This window comes from Paralichthys olivaceus, chromosome 2 (assembly GCF_024713975.1).
Source record: "Paralichthys olivaceus isolate ysfri-2021 chromosome 2, ASM2471397v2, whole genome shotgun sequence".
Lineage (NCBI taxonomy): Eukaryota > Metazoa > Chordata > Actinopteri > Pleuronectiformes > Paralichthyidae > Paralichthys > Paralichthys olivaceus.
The window spans coordinates 9,732,967-9,751,457 of NC_091094.1; the positions used below are offsets into that span (position 1 = coordinate 9,732,967).

An 18,491-nucleotide genomic window follows, 5' to 3' on the forward strand; every position below is an offset into this window, starting at 1 on the left:
CGCAGTGAAAGTGACAGCATTACAGTAACTGATCATTTGGTATCAGTCTGGATATGTGTCATATATTTGCTGTCACTGAACCTTGAAAGAAATTTGCTCTTCTTCCTGCTATTGATTTATTTTGACTCCTACTGCGGCCAAATCACATGATTAGACAACTCATGTATTCTTATTTGTGACCTCAAGGCTACTTCAAGAACAATGGAAGCACTTATCAAAGCCAGCCAAAGAAATCTTTCATAAAAAAAGAAGCTGCAATGAAAAACTACAGTAAAACCACAAGCGATATGTCACAACATTGAGGACACCAGGGTTTATTCCTTGGATTATGTTTTGTATGCAGTTGGATCAGTTGTCTTTAAAATTTTAACTGCAAATGTATTCATTTTCAGCATAAGCCTTTCATTGTTCATTATTCTTTAATATTCATGTCATATTAACTTGTACATACTGGTGGATTTTCTTTCTGTAAGCACGCGCCACCATATTTACACATTTACTGTTTACTCATCATAATGAATAATAAGTCTGATGCGAAAACACGTCTTCAGTGGAGCTTGACATTTACCACAAAGGCAAGTTTGATGAGAAACAACTTTATTAACAGTCAGGTCAGGATTACATTGAGTTTGATGGTTTATTTCTGTCATCTATTTTGCAGATTTCGTAACTTCAGTGCAGGGCTGCATTAATGGAGAGCCCTTTAAATCTCTCGGCAAAAAATAAATGATGAAGCCTTTGGTTCCCACATGACTATTCAACCATGCAAAACAGCATTGCTATGGCGACCAGTTTGGTGCAGACGTGGAGGAAGAGAAAAAACAACTCAACTCTCACAACTATCCGGCTTCAGAAAACATCTCACCAGATGTTGACAGTACTTGCAGATTTTGTGCTAGTTGCAGAATTTGAACCTGGAGTCTCTGAACTTCCAGGTGGAGGGTGTAGCAGGAATAAAAAGCAGAGCTCTTGCCCCTGCTCCTCCTCTGTGCCTCCTCTGCTCTGTGGTGCTGATGAGAGTCAGAGTTGACCACGCCCCCAGTGAGGGAGCAGGGATGACGGGGAGGAGAGGGCGTGCTCCCGAGGAAGCCTGCAGCCTATCCACTCACTGTGGACTCTACTCTACATTCACAACTCTGCATCTGCTGTCAGCTGCACCCGAGTTTGCTCCTTTTTAAAAACGGGTAACACTCTCGGATGTGCGTTCTTTTGTTTTAGTTTCTGTAATGAATTCCGGCTGTCAAAACTCGTAGTAGTCCATCCTTTTTTCCAAATGCCTCGCCTGCCAGTGTCGCTCTGCATGTGGGTATAGCCGATGCCTCCAACCTGCGCCCTGGAGAAGACCACACGGGATTTATTTAAATAATCTTTTATAAATTCCTCCTTTTTATTTTGGAAGCGCATCAACATTTTTTCTTCCTCCAATAATGGCTGATGCGAATGCAGAATGCAATATCAAGGTGTTGTGTCGATTTCGTCCGATGAACCAGTCCGAAATTATCCGAGGAGATAAGTTCATCCCAATATTTCAAGGAGAAGACACTGTCATCCTCGGGGTAAGTTATTTCCATCGATTCGATCTCCTTGGGTTTTTCCTCCATGCAGACCATAAACGTTAACGCTAGGGGGGTTGTACTTTTCATCTGCCACACACGTTTTAAAAAAAATACAATACTGTCCAGACAGGACTGGTGGCTGTGAATGCATCTGGATCTAACTAAGTATAAAACGTATCAATATTCTGATCAGCATCAGTCAGGTGTGTGCTGCTGCTGCTCCTCCTGCTGCTGCTGCCTCCCAAAACCTGTCACTGAGCCATGCAGAGGAAAAGGAGCCTGGTCCTAAAGGAACAGACAAAGATCATGCAATGTTTTTAGATGATATGCCAGTGTCATTTATTTCTTTTTTCCCCCATCGATAAATCCCACAATCTTGAATTTTGACAGCATTTTCATAAAAATTAAAGTCAAAAACTCATCAGATGCATCCCGACCCCACCACTGTGCTTCACTATTTTTCTTCTTCTTCTGTGGTATTGATTTGCAGGATTTGGTTTGTTCTACTGTCTCAGACAATTATGTAGGACTGACTGATGTTGCTGATGGTTCTAACAGACAGCTTCAAACGCACCAATGCATCATCAGGTGCTGCAGATTTTAACCAGAGTCTTAATTATGCTCCGTGGGTTGCTTCTCTCCTGCGAAATGGATCTGGAAAGCAGCTGATGATTGCTGTCACTTGCTTTGGAGCAGCAATGAAAATGCAAACGAACCAAAATATATAATGTTCTCACATGCACACTCATTCACACACACAAACACAGATTGAGCGAGAGAGAGAGATCCACACCCATTTGGCCTGGGGCTTGACTTTCAGTGATAATAAAGATGGCAGGAAAGTCCCTATCGGCTCATTCTGTCACACACCTTGCATACACACACTCATGCGCATTGAAATGCAGGACCTTGCTTGGGTAGATATCCCCATGTGACTGTCTTGTATATGCCGGCTGCATGTAGCAGCAGGATGTCTTCCACAAACAGATTGAATTCTCATTATCACATTATTTGGATGCTCTTTGAGGATGGCAGGTTGACATTACAGCAGCTTGAAATCATTCTTTCTCACATCAATCCTGGAAACAGTTTACTGTTAATGCAATCTGGTTGTTGTCGAAGACATCAATTTTAAATGGTAACCATGGTAGATTGTGAAATGATTGAAACTAGTGTATTTTAGTTTCAAATGTTACAGATTATCTTCATCTCTTCCTCAAATAATGTTTTTGATGCCACTTTTGTTTTATTCAGGTTATACTGGAAATGGATGCTCCACATTTACCTACAGATGGAAAGATTTGAATGGAGATGAAATCGTATTACCCAACTGTGGGATCTGGGATCTGCCACTATGAAAAAAACATAATCACTGCTCCCCTGTTGTTCCCTACCAACACTTGTATGGCAGCAGGAGCCTTCAAAACTGATAATGTCTGGAAACAAAAGCGTGCAGCTCTTAGCTTATATATCCAGTCATGCACTAATTGCCCCTCAGTTTCCTTCTATTCAGATGAATGCAATCACAAAAAGGCTGTGTGCTGTTTCATCTTTGTGAATGTAATTACTTGGGAGGCCTGTAGGATGTGATTGGCTTTTAGGTGTGCAAATGTATTCCAAGTGCGTGTTTTTCTTCTTTTGTATCTCTGGCATGCTCTTACAGGGACAAAAAAAGTCTCCAGAAATTGAAATTCTGTGTCCGTCAAATAGAATCTTGATTTAAAATATCAGGCGAGGCATGCTGCTGCGACCCTGTAGATACAAGCAAGTGCTCACATTCAGACCATTGATAAAAAACTATTTGGACCTGGGCAGCGCTGATGGCCCCACAATTGTCTGCCTGAGGAAGACTTCTTCTCCTTCAGAACTCATTGACAGAGGCAGTGATTTGTGCTGTTGAGTGATGGCTCGACTGCACCTGGGTGGAAGGAGACTTGGGGAGATTAAAGACGGAGGAAAATGGTGTGTCGATGTGTTCTGAATTGATGAAGGAAGGTTTTTGGGTGATGGCTGACTGGGGACATGTGTAGTGTGTTCTTACCAGAGTGAAAAATGGAAGGCATGGATGTGAATTTTGATGACTTGAACTTGGAGTGGCACTTGAAGTTGACACAGCAGCTAATATATTGATATTGATAGGAGCATCAGCCAATATCAAATCCATCCATTATTTATTCATCCATTATCTATGCTGCTTATCCGTTGAGGGTTGCAGGGGAGCTGGAGCCAGTCCCAGCAGACATGTATCAGTGTACACGGCCTACATATAGAGACAAACTGTTTACTCTCACATTCACACATACGGTAGATTTAAAGTCTCCAATGAACCTAAACCTAATCTGCATGTCTTTGGAATGTGGGAATAAGCCTGAGTACGTGGAGAAAACACAAGGAGAACATACAAACTCCACACAAAAAGACCCAGGCCCAATCCGCATTCAAACCCTGAACCTTCTTGCAGTGAGAAGACAGTGCACCACTGTGCCGCTATTAAATAAATAAAAGATATGTTAAAATAAAACCTGAACACACAAAATGTTTAAATTAGACATTAGCACCTGTAGGGAGATAATCAGCACCAGCAGCGAACCGCTAATTGTATCTGAAATGCAGTTGTTATGTGTTCTAACAAGGATCATTTACACTAAAGTAAGACTGTGTAACATTTGCTGAACTGTGACCATTGTCAACATGAATGAGAACTCGTGGTGAACTTCAGTTGTCACAAAAACTCAAAAGGTTTTAATTTGTCCAGTTTGGACGACAGTAAAAAACATGACGGCCTCCACAGAGAGGACCCCCCTCCATGTAAATATAAAGTTTTTAGATATAAAGACATTCTCATTCATTCAGATGGATGGATTTGTGAGGGGCATATTATATTATTTCCTCCTTCAAAACTTCTATGGTTTTGCGTAAAAACAGTGTTTAACAGTTGCCGGTTTACATCCAGCAAACACAGAGGAACATTGGCATTCTTTAGAGTGTCACACCGCGTTTATGTTTTCAGGTTTCCAAACTCCTGGGGAAAACATTTGGCTCTTCAGCTGCCAAATCCTCCACTTGTGTGTAGAACAGCTGGATTACAAGCCCAAATCTGCCTTTCTGTTGTGGGCAGGTAGCAAACAGTGGGATTGTGGGAGCGTTTTGCTCACTGCCTGCCGCAGATGGAAATGAGGCTGATGAGAGCAATGAAACCTGAATCCAAACAATAAAGTTGTGGCCTATAAAAACCACAACAATGAGCTAAAAGATGCTAAAAACCCTCCATTGAAACTGAGCAGAACTACAGAGAAGGGTGATGATAATTTAAATCAGTAGAAACTTAATGATAACGAGTAAATTAGAATTAAAGTAGGATTTATTGTGAACATAGAAATAGTCTTTGGCAGAGTGACTCCAGCAGGAAGCAGTCCTATGTTGGGACGTCTCATGAAAGCCGGTTGGACGGTTGAACAGAGATGACCTGGTATCCAGAGTTGAGGTGGTGCAGGGGTGGTGGTGGTGGGTGGCTCAGTAATCACAGTGCAGAACTGACAGCTGAATCACAGGAGAGAGAGATTTTAAACGCTGACAGCTCAGGGGGGATCGGCTCAAGGCGAGCATGTCAGGTTATGATTGGTTGACAAGAGAGAATGGGCAGGGGGGGCCTCGAGAAAGCAGAAAGTGTACGTGGGTAACCCCGCTCAGAAAGGCGATTGACACCTTTCCCATTTTGTTTTCCCTCCTGGTGAAATGATTTCAATGTTACAAATGCACAGACAACTGAGGCACACTCACACCTCACTGTCTTGCCAAATTGGCGCTTTCACCCAGGTGTCATGTTTCTGTCACTGCCGATCGGAGCCAGACAAAAGCCAGATGTTAGTGGCTGTTTTGACCAGTGGAAAAGGGGCTTCAGGAGGAAAGACTAAACCTCATGTTACTTAATTTACACCAAAACTAGCTGGGGTATACACAGTTTTTTTAAACATTGGTAAACCTAAAAAAGCAAAACTCTTTTTCCATTGCCAGTAGAGATGTGATGAACGCACTGAAAACTGAGGAGCTCTCTCACCTCCCTGTTCTTTTTTAAATTATTGATTTGTTTTAAACTCGGGATGGAACTTCATAACAAAGAACTCAACTCTGTTTTTACTATTTGACTCTCACTTACTATACTTTTCATATAGTGAGGACTTAAGGATCGACTGGAGTTTGAGATTTGGGGACCTCACCACAATAATCTCTTCTTGCTCCATCCCCTTGACACCAGTAGTGAAGAATAAGCTGAAGCAGCAGTAGTGCAACAAGCAGCAGCACAATCACCAGAGTACAGTGCAGAATCCTTCAATCATCCCTGAACCCGGAGCAGCAAATGTTTCATCATAAAAGACTCGGATTTGTATTTGAATGAAACACAGAACCTGGAACAAGCTTTTGCTGCACATCCACAAGCGACACACACTTTCCTCTGCATCTCTTTGTGTTTGACCTGTGTGACACAAAATATGAATGTGTTTTTACTATCATCACATTCTCATTTCTTTTTTTTCTCCCTTTCTTCTTTTCATCTGACATGCTTAACCACCTGTGGAGCCCCCGCAGCGCTCCGTAGCTATGTGACAGTAATAACCGTACTCAGCCTGCACTGCACTAGGGCATGGCCTTTTTGTTTGTTCCACAGCAGATTGACACAGCTGTCTCTAGTATTTCACTGTCTGCAATAATGCAGCGTCACAGGGGCCAGATTGTCCCCCCCCTCCTTATCTTCTGGCAGGCGAAAAGGACTGCCACGATGAATCAAGCTTTGAATTCTGTGAATAAATAAATGATCGCTGCTGCCCTGGAGAGCAGCAAGATATGGAATTTTTTTTATGCTAGCAGGTGATGACATATAGATGCCCCGTGCAAGTGCCACAAGAGCTGTACACAGGCTATAGGCTTATTAAAAATAGATGGCATGCATTATGCATCATACCAGTGGCAGCATGTGACAATAAAATATGAGTAAGGAGTCTGTTTGAAATTACTGTCATTCAAACCTGTGCTTGTTTGTTGTCATTTATTACTCCTAAGCTGCAGGAGCTTTAAGAGCCTTGCTAGTGCTGAAGAGGATAAACAGCCTAATATTCATAGCCTTTTGTTCAAAATGAAATAATTTTATGCTTCATTTGCTGCCATTGTTATAAACCCTTGTGATTATTTTTAGCTCCATGCTTAGGCTGTGTTTAAGTAACTGAATATGACACAACTTGGCAACACAGATTTTTAGATCCCTCTTCATTTCTATGCATAACTTTCTTTGTCCTTGTCTACACTGCTACCTTTTGCTTTTTTACAAAATATCTCAGTCCAGACGGGAACACAAAAACAAGCAAGCCAGACCACTAGATGGTAATAAAGTCTACATCAACAATCCATCAAATGATTTCATTTATTCATTAATTCATTGCTTCCTGTGGATGCCATCTCAAGTTGTAACAATTTGGAAAATTTTGACTCTCAACACCATACTGTTTACCCATTACTGACATTTTTGTAATTAATGCAAGTTATTATGCAAATATTGGATGGTATTATTTGAAATGCTTAAAACACAAACACCACACATTTTGTTAACTTGACCTTCCGAGGAGCATGTGAATGCACAGTCATTACAAAAAGCAACAGTCATCATTTCCCAAGTGCTCCATTTTACATTCCAAATAGAAACCAGAAGTTCTTGAAAATCCACACATTCAGAAACGCAGATGAAAAAGCTTGTAGCAAAATATCTGCATTAGTGTGGACAGGGCCTGTGAGTAAAGCCTTTATAATCTCCAAAGTGGAATTACTCCACAGTGTCTCTTAAACTGTAGGTCATTGTTTCCCCTGTCATCATTAGCCATTACCTTCAAAGATGAGAGTTAGATTTTAATTTACCTGTGTCCCAGAGCAACGTCAGGCTGATTTAGTTCTAGACCAAAACATAAAAATAAAAAAACTTCTTGTTACCCAAACTGTCAGCAATACTTCACCTCAGGCTGAGTGGCTGTTTTAACTTTAGATTATAAAACTAATTACATCAAGTCCCTAACCTCTGCAATGACCTTCCTGTCATAGTCAGGAATGACTTTGATTTTTTGATTTATTTTTTGCTTGAGCCCAAAGTGAAGAGTTTCAACTTGTTTGCAATGAAACATGTGCTCATTAAAGAACTATTGATTTTCTATTTTCTGCACGTCCTTACAATCCTATGGATTACCTCTCTCTGGTGGCCTCTCCCTTGTGTGCTTACAAGTCTTCTCTAGAATCCTGTGTCGTTAAAGGTTGCTGCACATTCACCGCTGTGAAATACACCCTGTTTACATTTTTAGGGAAAATGAAGGATTAGAGCAGCCGTCTCAAAAGGCTTTAAATTGTCCTTCTGAGATTAATGAGTATGAGATCATATGCCGTGCTATTGTTGTAGAAAACGGGCATGCAAAATAGTTTAAAATATTAACCAATTACTCATCAATGGCCACTTAGCTTCTCAGATGTCTGCCTGATTTATAATGGGGCTGCGGCAACTTCTCCTATCGTGCAAGGCTGAGAGATCAGACTCTATTCTTCTTCTATCCCTTTTTTGATTAGACACTACAGGAAAATAGGAACGGAAAGCAGCTGCCTTGTAAAAACAAATTGTTGACAGTGCACGTCAGGCGCCGCATAAAGTCATCTATACCCGTCTTGTACTTTTTGTTATTTATAGTTCTGCTGGAGCTGTTTGTCCTTAAGGATATTTCTTTACAATGACCACAACTGTCTGCAAACCAACCAGAATCAGAACTAGAGGTCCAAGGGGCTCCCCTGCTCCTTCCTGCACACTCTTTAGTGCTCTAATTCTATCACTGCTGTGCACATACCCTATCCAATTAGCAGGTGTAATGGGATTGCTGTGCAGGGTCAAGATCTGCACTCGTTCCTCCCATCAGAAGCCCCCATCTGAGCTCTTCCTCAATATGGGCTTCACTGTATTTTTCTCTGTCTGGCTGTATTTCACGCCGTAATGATCCCGCTGCTCATGTCCTCATGACTCAGCAGTACTTTTGGGAAGCTGTGAAAGAAGAAGCTAAGTCATGTCTGTCATCTCATTAAGTTGAGGAGAGACTCAGAATATTTTAATGGTGTCAAGTGGGGAAGCTCCTGTCAGTCAGATGTCTGAATTTCAGGGGCTCAAGTGAAGTTGTGAAGGTTTACATGGTGTCAGAGCATGGATTTTGCAGGGGGCACGGGGGGGGGCCCAATCCCCGGATTAACAGAGAGTTGTCCCCCTTAGCACTTCAAAGATAACTATATAAGTTAAGAATATCTACCCCTGGTGCCTGTGAGATGTGAGTCCACACAAATTAATTGTTTTTGCTTTATTTAAAGATTTTTATAGTCTCTTCATGGCCAACCTAGTTCTCTTTCACACCTACCTTTTTATGTCAGGACCTTTAGACTTTAAACCCAGTTTAGTTCAAACCTAAGTGACAGGTGTGAAAACTGCTTTGGTTCATCCTCTCCTGTGTGACGCTTGCCCGTGCTTCCCCAGACTTCCTGCTTCTGACAACTCATACCCTACCTACAAACACGTAGCTAAACATGGCTACCACCGTCATGCTAGATGACGGCCCTGCTCCTTATGCTAACAGAGGAGGAGCATCCTGTGGGGGAACCTTTCATCTCTTTCAACCCATTAGTATCTGTAGTAATACCATCATGATATCACAGTGTGTCATTCATTTTTCTCCATTCAAAGAGAAGAATTCTAGCCAATCAATGTTAAGTATAGGTAGACGCAGCCTACTTAGGTATGTCATACAAAATTCAAAACTAACTGGAGCAAATTTAAATAAACCTTTCTGGACTTTCAGGTATGAAAACGCCCTTAACCTCTGGAGGACCTACCAACAACCAATAAGTGCTGCCAGCTCTCCCTTTAAATATTTTCTCAGATGTTAATATTACACTGTCACCAATTTAGTCAGCAGCCACACTCAACAGGATATGCTGCCAGTTCCTTCAGCTCATTTTTATTTTTACTCTGGCTCATCTTTATTTTTACTCGGCATGCATGTGTGCCAGGGTTAGATAAGCCTGTGCCAGTTCGTCAATACTTTCTGTGTCCATTTCTCTCATTTTATGACAGAAGTAGGCTGTGAGTACGAGGCTTAAAGCTCCGGGGAGCGTTAATGGAGCATCCTCTCCTCATTAGCCACGGCCCTGCCCAGGATGCTGCCTGGTCCTCATGTCTGCCGTCGGCATCTGTGGGCAGTGCATCGTAACCGGCCGCACATGTTTACACACGTGTGCGCACATGGCAAGACCCCAAGCAGTTGGCTCTACATTAGCCAGCTATGAGTACAGGAAGGAAATCCCAGGCAGAGCAAAAGAGCACCCCTGCCCTATGCATGCCCAGGACTTCTGTTTCCTTCAATTAATCACAGTTGACTTTATCGAATTGTCACTTGAGAACATTGACGACCACTGTGGGTTGCAGCTTTTTAGCCTATTTCTCAGCAGGGCCACACTTTCATGCACATTCTGCTTTGCTGCTTTTGATCTAGGTTAATCTAATTTCCCTGATTTGAGTATTTTATTCAAACTACATTGCATAAGAGAGACTTGGAAAATCTTGGCAGACATCAGTCTCAAGCTTTTTGTTTTCATCCTTTCATGGAACCAATCCTGCACCTTTAAAAAAACACTTCTCCAGGCGACAGCACCATTAAGCTGTTTCTGTGGCTCCCTGTAGGAACATTGATAATCACGACACACTAATTTCTTCTCTCTTTTACTCAATCTCTTCCCCCTCTCTCTGAGTCTCTAATTAATTTCATTTTTTGCAAAAAAGAAATTTCTATTTTCTAAATTACCACTCTGCATGGCTCCGTCATTAGTTGCAGCTGATTTACAAAGAGAATCCCCATAACCAAGTTGTTGACTTTTACTGTATATTTAAATAATGTCCTATAATCCTCAGATTGCTTCATAGCTCAGCCAGCTATTCCCCTATAGCTTCTCTGGGTTTAATAATTGCTGCCAGTGAGCCCAAGTTGATAGAGATATATTTCTACAGCATCTTCCAGACCCTTTTATGGTCCAATTTATTATTCATTCTTAGCTACATGAGGTCATGAGCAGAGCTTATAGTGGTGCGATGCATTTTGTTGGCATAGTTGATGGATTACAGCCTGTGTCTTCCACTGGCACCTGTGCTTTTTGAGGATCAGTTGCAGTGTCGAGGCTCTGAATCCAGATTTAATTGGAACTGTGGACCAGGATCACTGAAAATATCATTTCAATTTGGCTCAGGGTTAGGGATGTATTCTGCTGCTGGATTAAAAATTCCTTGCATTATCATTTCATTGGAGTATAACGTCTCGACTAAACTCAGTTGGCTCACAGGTTTATGCACTAATTAAATTACTGGTGTAGAGATCGATGGCTCTGCGTAAAAGCTTCTCTCTCAAAATGAGTGGGGCCTTGTTTTGAGGAATATCATCCTTTTCTTTTCATACATTTTTAATAAGAAAACCTGCAGATACAATTATATTTTTGACATGATGTATACCAACTAAGTGTTGATTGGTTTACTTGACACAATCAGAGCTGTATTAGTACAGAGGCAGGATGCTTTTTCTTTTAAAGGCTTGCTGCCTGAAAAACAAGAATTTTTTCAACATGAAATACACAACGTGTTTGGCGTTCAACCCTGTTTTGTAGTAGCAACAGACAGAGCTGCTGTCAGAGGTAATCTTGCATCCTGTGCGAATTAATTTTGACAGGATTCACTTATACATGGGTCGAGCATAAAGCAGGTGGCTGTGGGCTGAGACAATTGAGAATCCACAAGACCTCCGATATTTCCTTCGAAATCGAATATTCCCTTTGAGGACAGCTAACAGCTGGGCTCTCAGACTGTCTCCGGTCATGATCGAAGCTCTTTGCTGCAGGTTGAGGTCCTGCTCCCAATTCACATTAGACAACTCACTTGCTTTCTCAGGGCGAATATCTATTTTTGCATATTTCTATAAATCCATAATATAAATACCTGGGAGGCGTGTGAAGGCTGGAGACCCAATCAAACGTGACATTGCAGGCAAGCACTGGAGCAAACTGTCACTTACATGATGAGGTGTCTTGTCAAGTGTTTCCTTGTCCTCTTCTTGTCTTTTCTCTCCCTCTCTTTTATTCTCTCTATCTCTCTGAAGTACTGTATGTACATTGGCAGTCTATTTGAGCTGGTAACAATTGTCTTTGTGCTTAACTCTTGTACAAAGAGGATGTACAAAGTCTTTAAACATGAGTGCGCCTTTAAAACAACAATCAATCTTTTCAACACTTTAGTTATTGGGAACATTAAACACAGACTATTAACCACAGACTATATATAAAGATGGAAAACAGGACAGCTCCCCAAAAATGAAGCCAAAGCATCTTGATGGCCACCTGGTGACTGGCTGCGGCATAAGTTAAAGTTAAATAAACAGCCTATTATTAACTAAGGTTTTGTTATTTTAGTTTCACACTGATGTTTGCTCAAGTGTTCATGTTGTAATTTGATTTTTGATGCTGTAAAAACAAGATAAAGCAGGATTGGCTGATCAGGATATCGGCAGGACCTCACTACCGTTCCATCCCCCGATCACTACTGCACAGACTCCAGATGTGCAGCTGGCGCCATTGATATCTGGGATATTTTGGCTTTATTGCTGGATAATGGAAGGAAGTGGAGACATGCTCATCTTTATAAACAGTCTGGAATTACTGTAAGATTTGGAGATGCTAGTGGCAGGATTTTGTTTTGTTCAGACAGAGAAGGTTTAACACCCAGCTGTAAAAGACAGAAGGTCGAGCACTTCTGGAGTGGTGTCATTTTACAGACGCACTTGGAGACTAAGCATGTTTATTGCTGTGTCTTCTCCACGTGTGTCTATTATCTCTGGAATTATCTGTCATGGTTTTTATCATCCTGAAGTGTGTGGATCTAAATCTTTTTATTTCTCGCTCTCCTGTTGTTCATCGTGTGGTTATTGTGTGGTTGATGCTGCTGCTTTTTCCTGATGTGAAACTCCACGAACAAAACCCGATATTCAATTCCCTCAGTTCTCCACTCCGCTTCTCCCCCCTCACTCATCCTGATGAATTATGCACAGCATTTCACTTTGATGGGGGGGACTAATTGCTCCACTTCTGTGTGTGGCTCTAAAACGAAGAACTTGACACAGGACAATAAATGAAATTATCAGATGAGCGTTAGCAATGTAATGTTTGGTGGTAAACTTTGCTTCCTTAAGTGAGGGATTAAGGGACCAAAAACGCAACGATAAGTACAAGCTATAGCTGCAGGACAGCTCGAAACACAAATCACCATCCGTGGATCTCTGCATTAAATCTTCTCTGCTGTATATCTGAGGCACAGGGAGCTGCTCTGCCCTCGAGGCTTTGTGTCAGTCGATTATGCTTAGACTTGTCAGTGGCGTGAATTAGGAAATACAGTAATGTTTGCTAATATTGTATGACTGGAGCTTTTGCACTCGTGAAGGGTTTTCTGTTGTCGGGATAGCCGCTAATGATGCTGTTATCTGGGGCTCGAAGGCTGATTAGCTTGACGGATGGAGCAGACATTGGCAGCCTGATCTCCTCTCCCCCTGTGCTTGCATGTGGACTTGCGTGTGTGTCTGTGTGTGTATGTGTGAGAGACTTGATGCAACCACAGTCTCTCGTACACAGACTCTGATAAGACAAAATAGGGCCCCTCCTCCTCTTCCTCCTCCGACATCAGCCGAGCTTACACACCAACGCAGACTGAACCCCTGCAAACGAGCCACGGAGCAAAAAAAGTGAGCAGCTGCCTGCCAGCCTGACTGTCAGAGCCCACCACTGTGTAGGAGGGGCACATGCCTAATCTTCTTATCATCTCATCCAAATGTGTCGTTACAACACCCGGCTATATTTCTACTGGGTAGTGAGAAGGACGCTTACAGAATTAAGAATAAAAAAATTCTGAATGGAAGTGTGTGTTTTTGTGCATGTGTGTGTGAGAGAGAGTGTGTGTGTGTGTGTTACTGTGGCTCAGCAAGTATTTGGCAGCCAACAAATGCAGATGGTGTTGTTTTCTGTGTTTGCCTTTTCTTGGAGACGATGTTCTTGCACCTTTGAGACTGTCCTCTTCGTAACACTGAAGCCATCGGTCAGTAGCCCAGCCACTGAACACAAGCTTTGCTGAGTGGCTGAAGCTTGTCGTCTGCTTGAAGCAGAGGTGGATGAAGCATGAGGTAATGACAGTGCTGTGAAACCTCACTGGGAGGAAAATGGAAATAATAAGTTGGACTCAGGAGAGTGATGTCAGTGTTGGTTTTGTAACCTTCACATTACCCATTATCTCTCCTTTGACCTTAAAGATGCCATGTAAAGTTTACCTGCAAACAAAATGGTGATTTACTGTTTCTCAACAAATATATCATGCATTTCCTTTATGCTGAAACAAAAGTAGTTTAAGTTGCATAAACCTAAACAGACCTCAGCCTTGTGTCAATCGCTCAGTCGATCGCTCAGTCTGCCTTAGTATCTCAACAACCATGAGATTGGATGAAGATTACATTTTGGATTTCATTTCCATGATGAATATGACGATGAATTATGAATTCATGATACATTTTGATACAACTTATTGGCACCTTCACTGCAAATTATTGTTTGCATACAGACATAAGCACAAGATTGAAATCTGTGTGCACACTGTGTGTATGTTTCTGTGAGATTCATGCTAAACCCTCTGGTTAGAGAGATATCTCTTTGGTCCTCTTTCAGCCCTTCATCCCTCTCTTTTTTCATTTTCCTTGCTTTTGTGAACTCATTTTCTGGCCTTCACTCGATTGTTTCTCTTGTGGTCTGTTGTCCTCTCCCCTTACTTGTCATGTTATAATCTCGATTGCGTTTCGCCCTCTCACTTGCTACTTTTTGATTCTTATAATGCGGACTGTCTTGATCTTTCTACCGGCCTCACTGCTGCTTTCTCCTCGTATTGGATTTGTTCAGCTTGGTCTTGTTTTCCCATCTATTTCTTACCCACAACCAATGATTCTCACAGTTTCTGTTGATTATTGCGTTTTTTAATTCTCTCTCTCTCTCTCCCTCTCTGTCTCTGTCAGCCTCTTGGTCTCTCTGGCTCTCGCTGCCTGCGAGCCTTTGCTTCTTTGTCTCCTGGCAGCAGATTGCAGGCTGGACAGGAGACGTGGGTGTTTGACATTACGCACAGAACTGAGGGCCATGAACAATGTCAGCATGCATAAACATAATTGGATATATTATTTGGACACACGTGCATGTAGACGCAAACACACAATTGCACATGCGCACACACACTTGCCTCCCTTTCCAGCATACCACATCAACGTGCATGCGCTTAATTGAGAAGACACGCATTGAATTATGCAAACAAACACATTTTTCGATACGTGGCATACGACAGGCCTAACAGAGATATGGACGTGCAGATAGAGAGCATACAGAAGGTCTAATACATTTACGCTATAATCCTATGCAGCACAAGAGCAGATTACTTAAATGGTGGAACAAAGGGTTGTTTTTCATCCAGCTTACGTAACTGACTCCTATTAGCCATCTCGATGAAGACCACAACACGATCCCCCTCTTTCTCGCCCTCTCACTCTTGTTAGATGGTGGTTTGTGCTCGTTGTGTAGCTTTTTTAAATTTGCTCGTTGGGACCAGAGTCAGCCCTAATCAGTGGTGAATGGGTGCTTGTTTGTTTACCTGCAGCTGTGATTACAGCACTTCAAAACAACAGCTGAACAGTTCAGATTATCAAGAAATGGAAGAGAAAAATACAGAACTCAAGCTTGGATTCTGCCAACATGTTTCCACCCTCTGTCACAAACAAATTATTTTATGCAAAGCCAGAAATGTAAAGTGGGCGGTCACTGTGGAAATGGTCCCAGTCGGCATCTAACTCTGCAGCAATATTGCTTCAATTTTAGCTGCAGCTCCTAGGGGTGGCAGAAATGTCAGTCCTCCTTTTCTTGTATATTAGTACAGGAGCACTGAGTGACAAGAGAAAATCCTCTTTAAGTATGCAATATAAGCTAATTTACTTTCATTCCCATTTCCTGCAACTTAAAAAAACTATTTAGATTTTATTACTGAAAAAAACCCTAAAATAAATAAAATCATATATATGGAGTAAGAGGTAGTAACAGCACTGTGTTGCCTCTGTAAAATATTAATGACTCTATAAAATTCGAGGTTTCATCATTCATTACCTCTCATTATCATATTAACAGAATAATCTTCTCTGTGACAATGAGCTATTGTGCACAGATTGACAGATATATGCAAATTCTCAAATTAAATGTGACATGAAAACCAACATAATGAATATGCTTTTGACCTCAAAAAGAAAACATGAATTTTAAATCACACTACAAAAGCATCCATCCTTGAATGTCTGGAACAGAGCTTATTATTCATGCCACTGACAAATTTGTGTGCATTGGGATTTTGTGTGTTGCCTGTTGTTGACTATTTCTTTTAAAAGTTTGAGAAGCATCAGGGCCCATATGTAATACTTTGAGGTGCAGGGGATTATTGGTGTATTTTATTCAAGACTGCCAGTGCAGACAGACGGTTATAACAGTTCAGAGCATCCTCCCATGTTGTATGGCTTTTATGTAATTGACAGAAACACGTGTACTAGCTAAAATGCCATTTTATAGATGGTAGATTACGTAAGATGAGAACGCATTGCAATCGGTGAGAATATCAAGACCAATAAAAATAATAACATTCAATATGGTGCACGATGTGTCATTCTTTTTCTTACTTTTCTGTTTTTCCCCTTTGTCAAAACAGCTTTGATTCCTAAAAGGCATTGATGATGTGTTACCCCCGCAGGAAAAGTTTCTTTTCATTCCTTGTACAGGGAGCAGGAATAGAACAGGACACATGGAGCTTGTATGGATTTAATGCATTGCTTATGTAACATGGCCCTCCCACTAACACTCACTATACAATCCTGATGAAAGTGAGGCTGGAATGTAGGTTTGCTGGCATTATGAATCCTGTCCATTACACAGAACAGATTAAATAAGAAACCTTTATTCTCAGTCATTAAATTTCGCCTTTATGAAATCTGCAGGGTTTCTGCAGGCATTCATGACTTAAACAAATCGGAGTCATATTTCTGTGGTAAAGGGTTCAAGAAGATAATATGATGTGTGGTTGGGTCCTCGCACCTTTGATGAATCTGAACTGAAACTAGAATAGCACCCACTGGAGTGCATTCCTCTCCATCCCCATTATGAAATCACATTTAAATGCACTTGAACTGCCTGGTTTTTCATCAGAAATCCAACAATAATTATTTGAGAAATCAACTAAATGTATTGGCTTCTTCTCTGACACGTACCACATCCTTCAAAACGTTTCATGGAAATCTTTCCAGGGTTTTTTACATCATCCAGCTAACAAACAAACAAACAAAGACAAAAAAGTTACCTCAAATAAATTATTTGATTGCATTACACACAAAAATAAGTGAGCTGTACAGGTGCTGGGTTTACGTAAAATTCAAACATCAAAAGAGAGCAATAAGTGTTCAACACAGATCACTAGCTTGCATAGAGACTTCAGCACATACAATCCAGTATGTACCCTTAAAATGTTTGTCCAAGCAAAGTCAAATGTGATCTAACAAAGCTGTGATCATCATGCGTCTGTATTTCCTTATGGTCCAAGATGTCACTGTGCACTGCTGTTGTGAATTTATCCACACATGGCATGAAACGTGACCTGCAGTCAGACATGTCACAGCAACAACTTGGCTGACGTATGACCAACTGTGTCCGTCTGTGTGCTTGACTGAATATCTGGGTTAACTGGCTTTCCTGCAGAAGGATTCTCGCTGGATAATTAATTGACCGACTGGGAATTCAAACCAGTGTGCTGAACTAGCGTATATCTCTGGTTGACTGTGTGGCCTTTTTAATGGACGATAATCACCTAATTGGTGGACTTGTTTGTTTCCCTGCAGACGTCCAGACTTGTTTGCTGGTTGACGGCCTTGTTAGCTGACATGTGACCTGTTTCAGTCAAAAATACAGAGACTCGTCTTTCTTTCTTTCTCGCCTTTCTGTGTTATTCTCTTGCCGTCTTTCACACACGCAGACATTGCTTTCTTGGTCATGCCCTCTTGCATTTCTCCTCAGCTCTTCCTCTCCACTCATTTTTTTTTTCTCTTCACTCCATCACCCCACATCTTCCAGCCTCTAATGGCTTCACCAAAGATGAGATCTCTCTCTCTCTTTCTCAGCCTCTCTCAGGGTCACCCAGTTTGCCTGAGGTTTAATGCTGCACTGCGCCCATTCAAAACACCCACTGTCTCTTAATAGCACAAAATACACACTGGATGTATACTGTACTGTTTCAAAGGAGTCAGATGGGCCTCTTGAACTGATATATGTACTGCTATTCAGGCCAAATACACACAGATGGACACAGCATCTATAAAGCATGTGCACTGCGCGTGAAGGAAATATTGATGTGGCACTTTTTTTATGGCGGCAATATGGCTTTACATAATGTTTAGTGATAAACATGATGAGTGTGTGAAGTTGTCACCCCCCCCTCTCACACACACACACAGGATTTTACGGGGGGAGGCTGAGGTTTTGACAGTACCTCTTAACTGTGCTGTGTAGCTGACTCTGTTTGTGTTGTCCGTCCTTCACAGGGGAAGACGTACGTGTTTGACCAAGTGTTCCCCACCAACACCTCCCAGGAACAGGTCTACAACACCTGTGCCAAGCAGATAGTCAGAGGTGAGTCACGGTACACAGCTGGTTTCACTTGAGCGAGAACGTTCACCATATCGGCACATCAGTATCTCCTTGTAAATGAGGAGAAAATCCATTTTCCTGACGTGA

General features: G+C 41.6%; 1 protein-coding gene across 4 annotated transcripts in view; it reads left to right on the top strand.

Moving 5' to 3' along the window:
* The first annotated feature begins 1,101 nt into the window (after positions 1 to 1,101).
* Positions 1,102 to 18,491, top strand: part of kif5ab (kinesin family member 5A, b) — a 58,260-nt gene continuing 40,870 nt past the window's right edge. For 2 of the 4 annotated variants that reach the window (XM_069534764.1, XM_069534782.1), the window contains exons 1-2: positions 1,102 to 1,556; positions 18,299 to 18,386. In XM_069534764.1, coding sequence (XP_069390865.1) covers positions 1,428 to 1,556; positions 18,299 to 18,386 — 217 coding nt within the window. In that variant the 5' untranslated portion in view covers positions 1,102 to 1,427. The remainder of the gene's footprint in view (positions 1,557 to 18,298; positions 18,387 to 18,491) is intronic. The other 2 variants (XM_020096509.2, XM_020096510.2) reach the window with 1 other exon arrangement.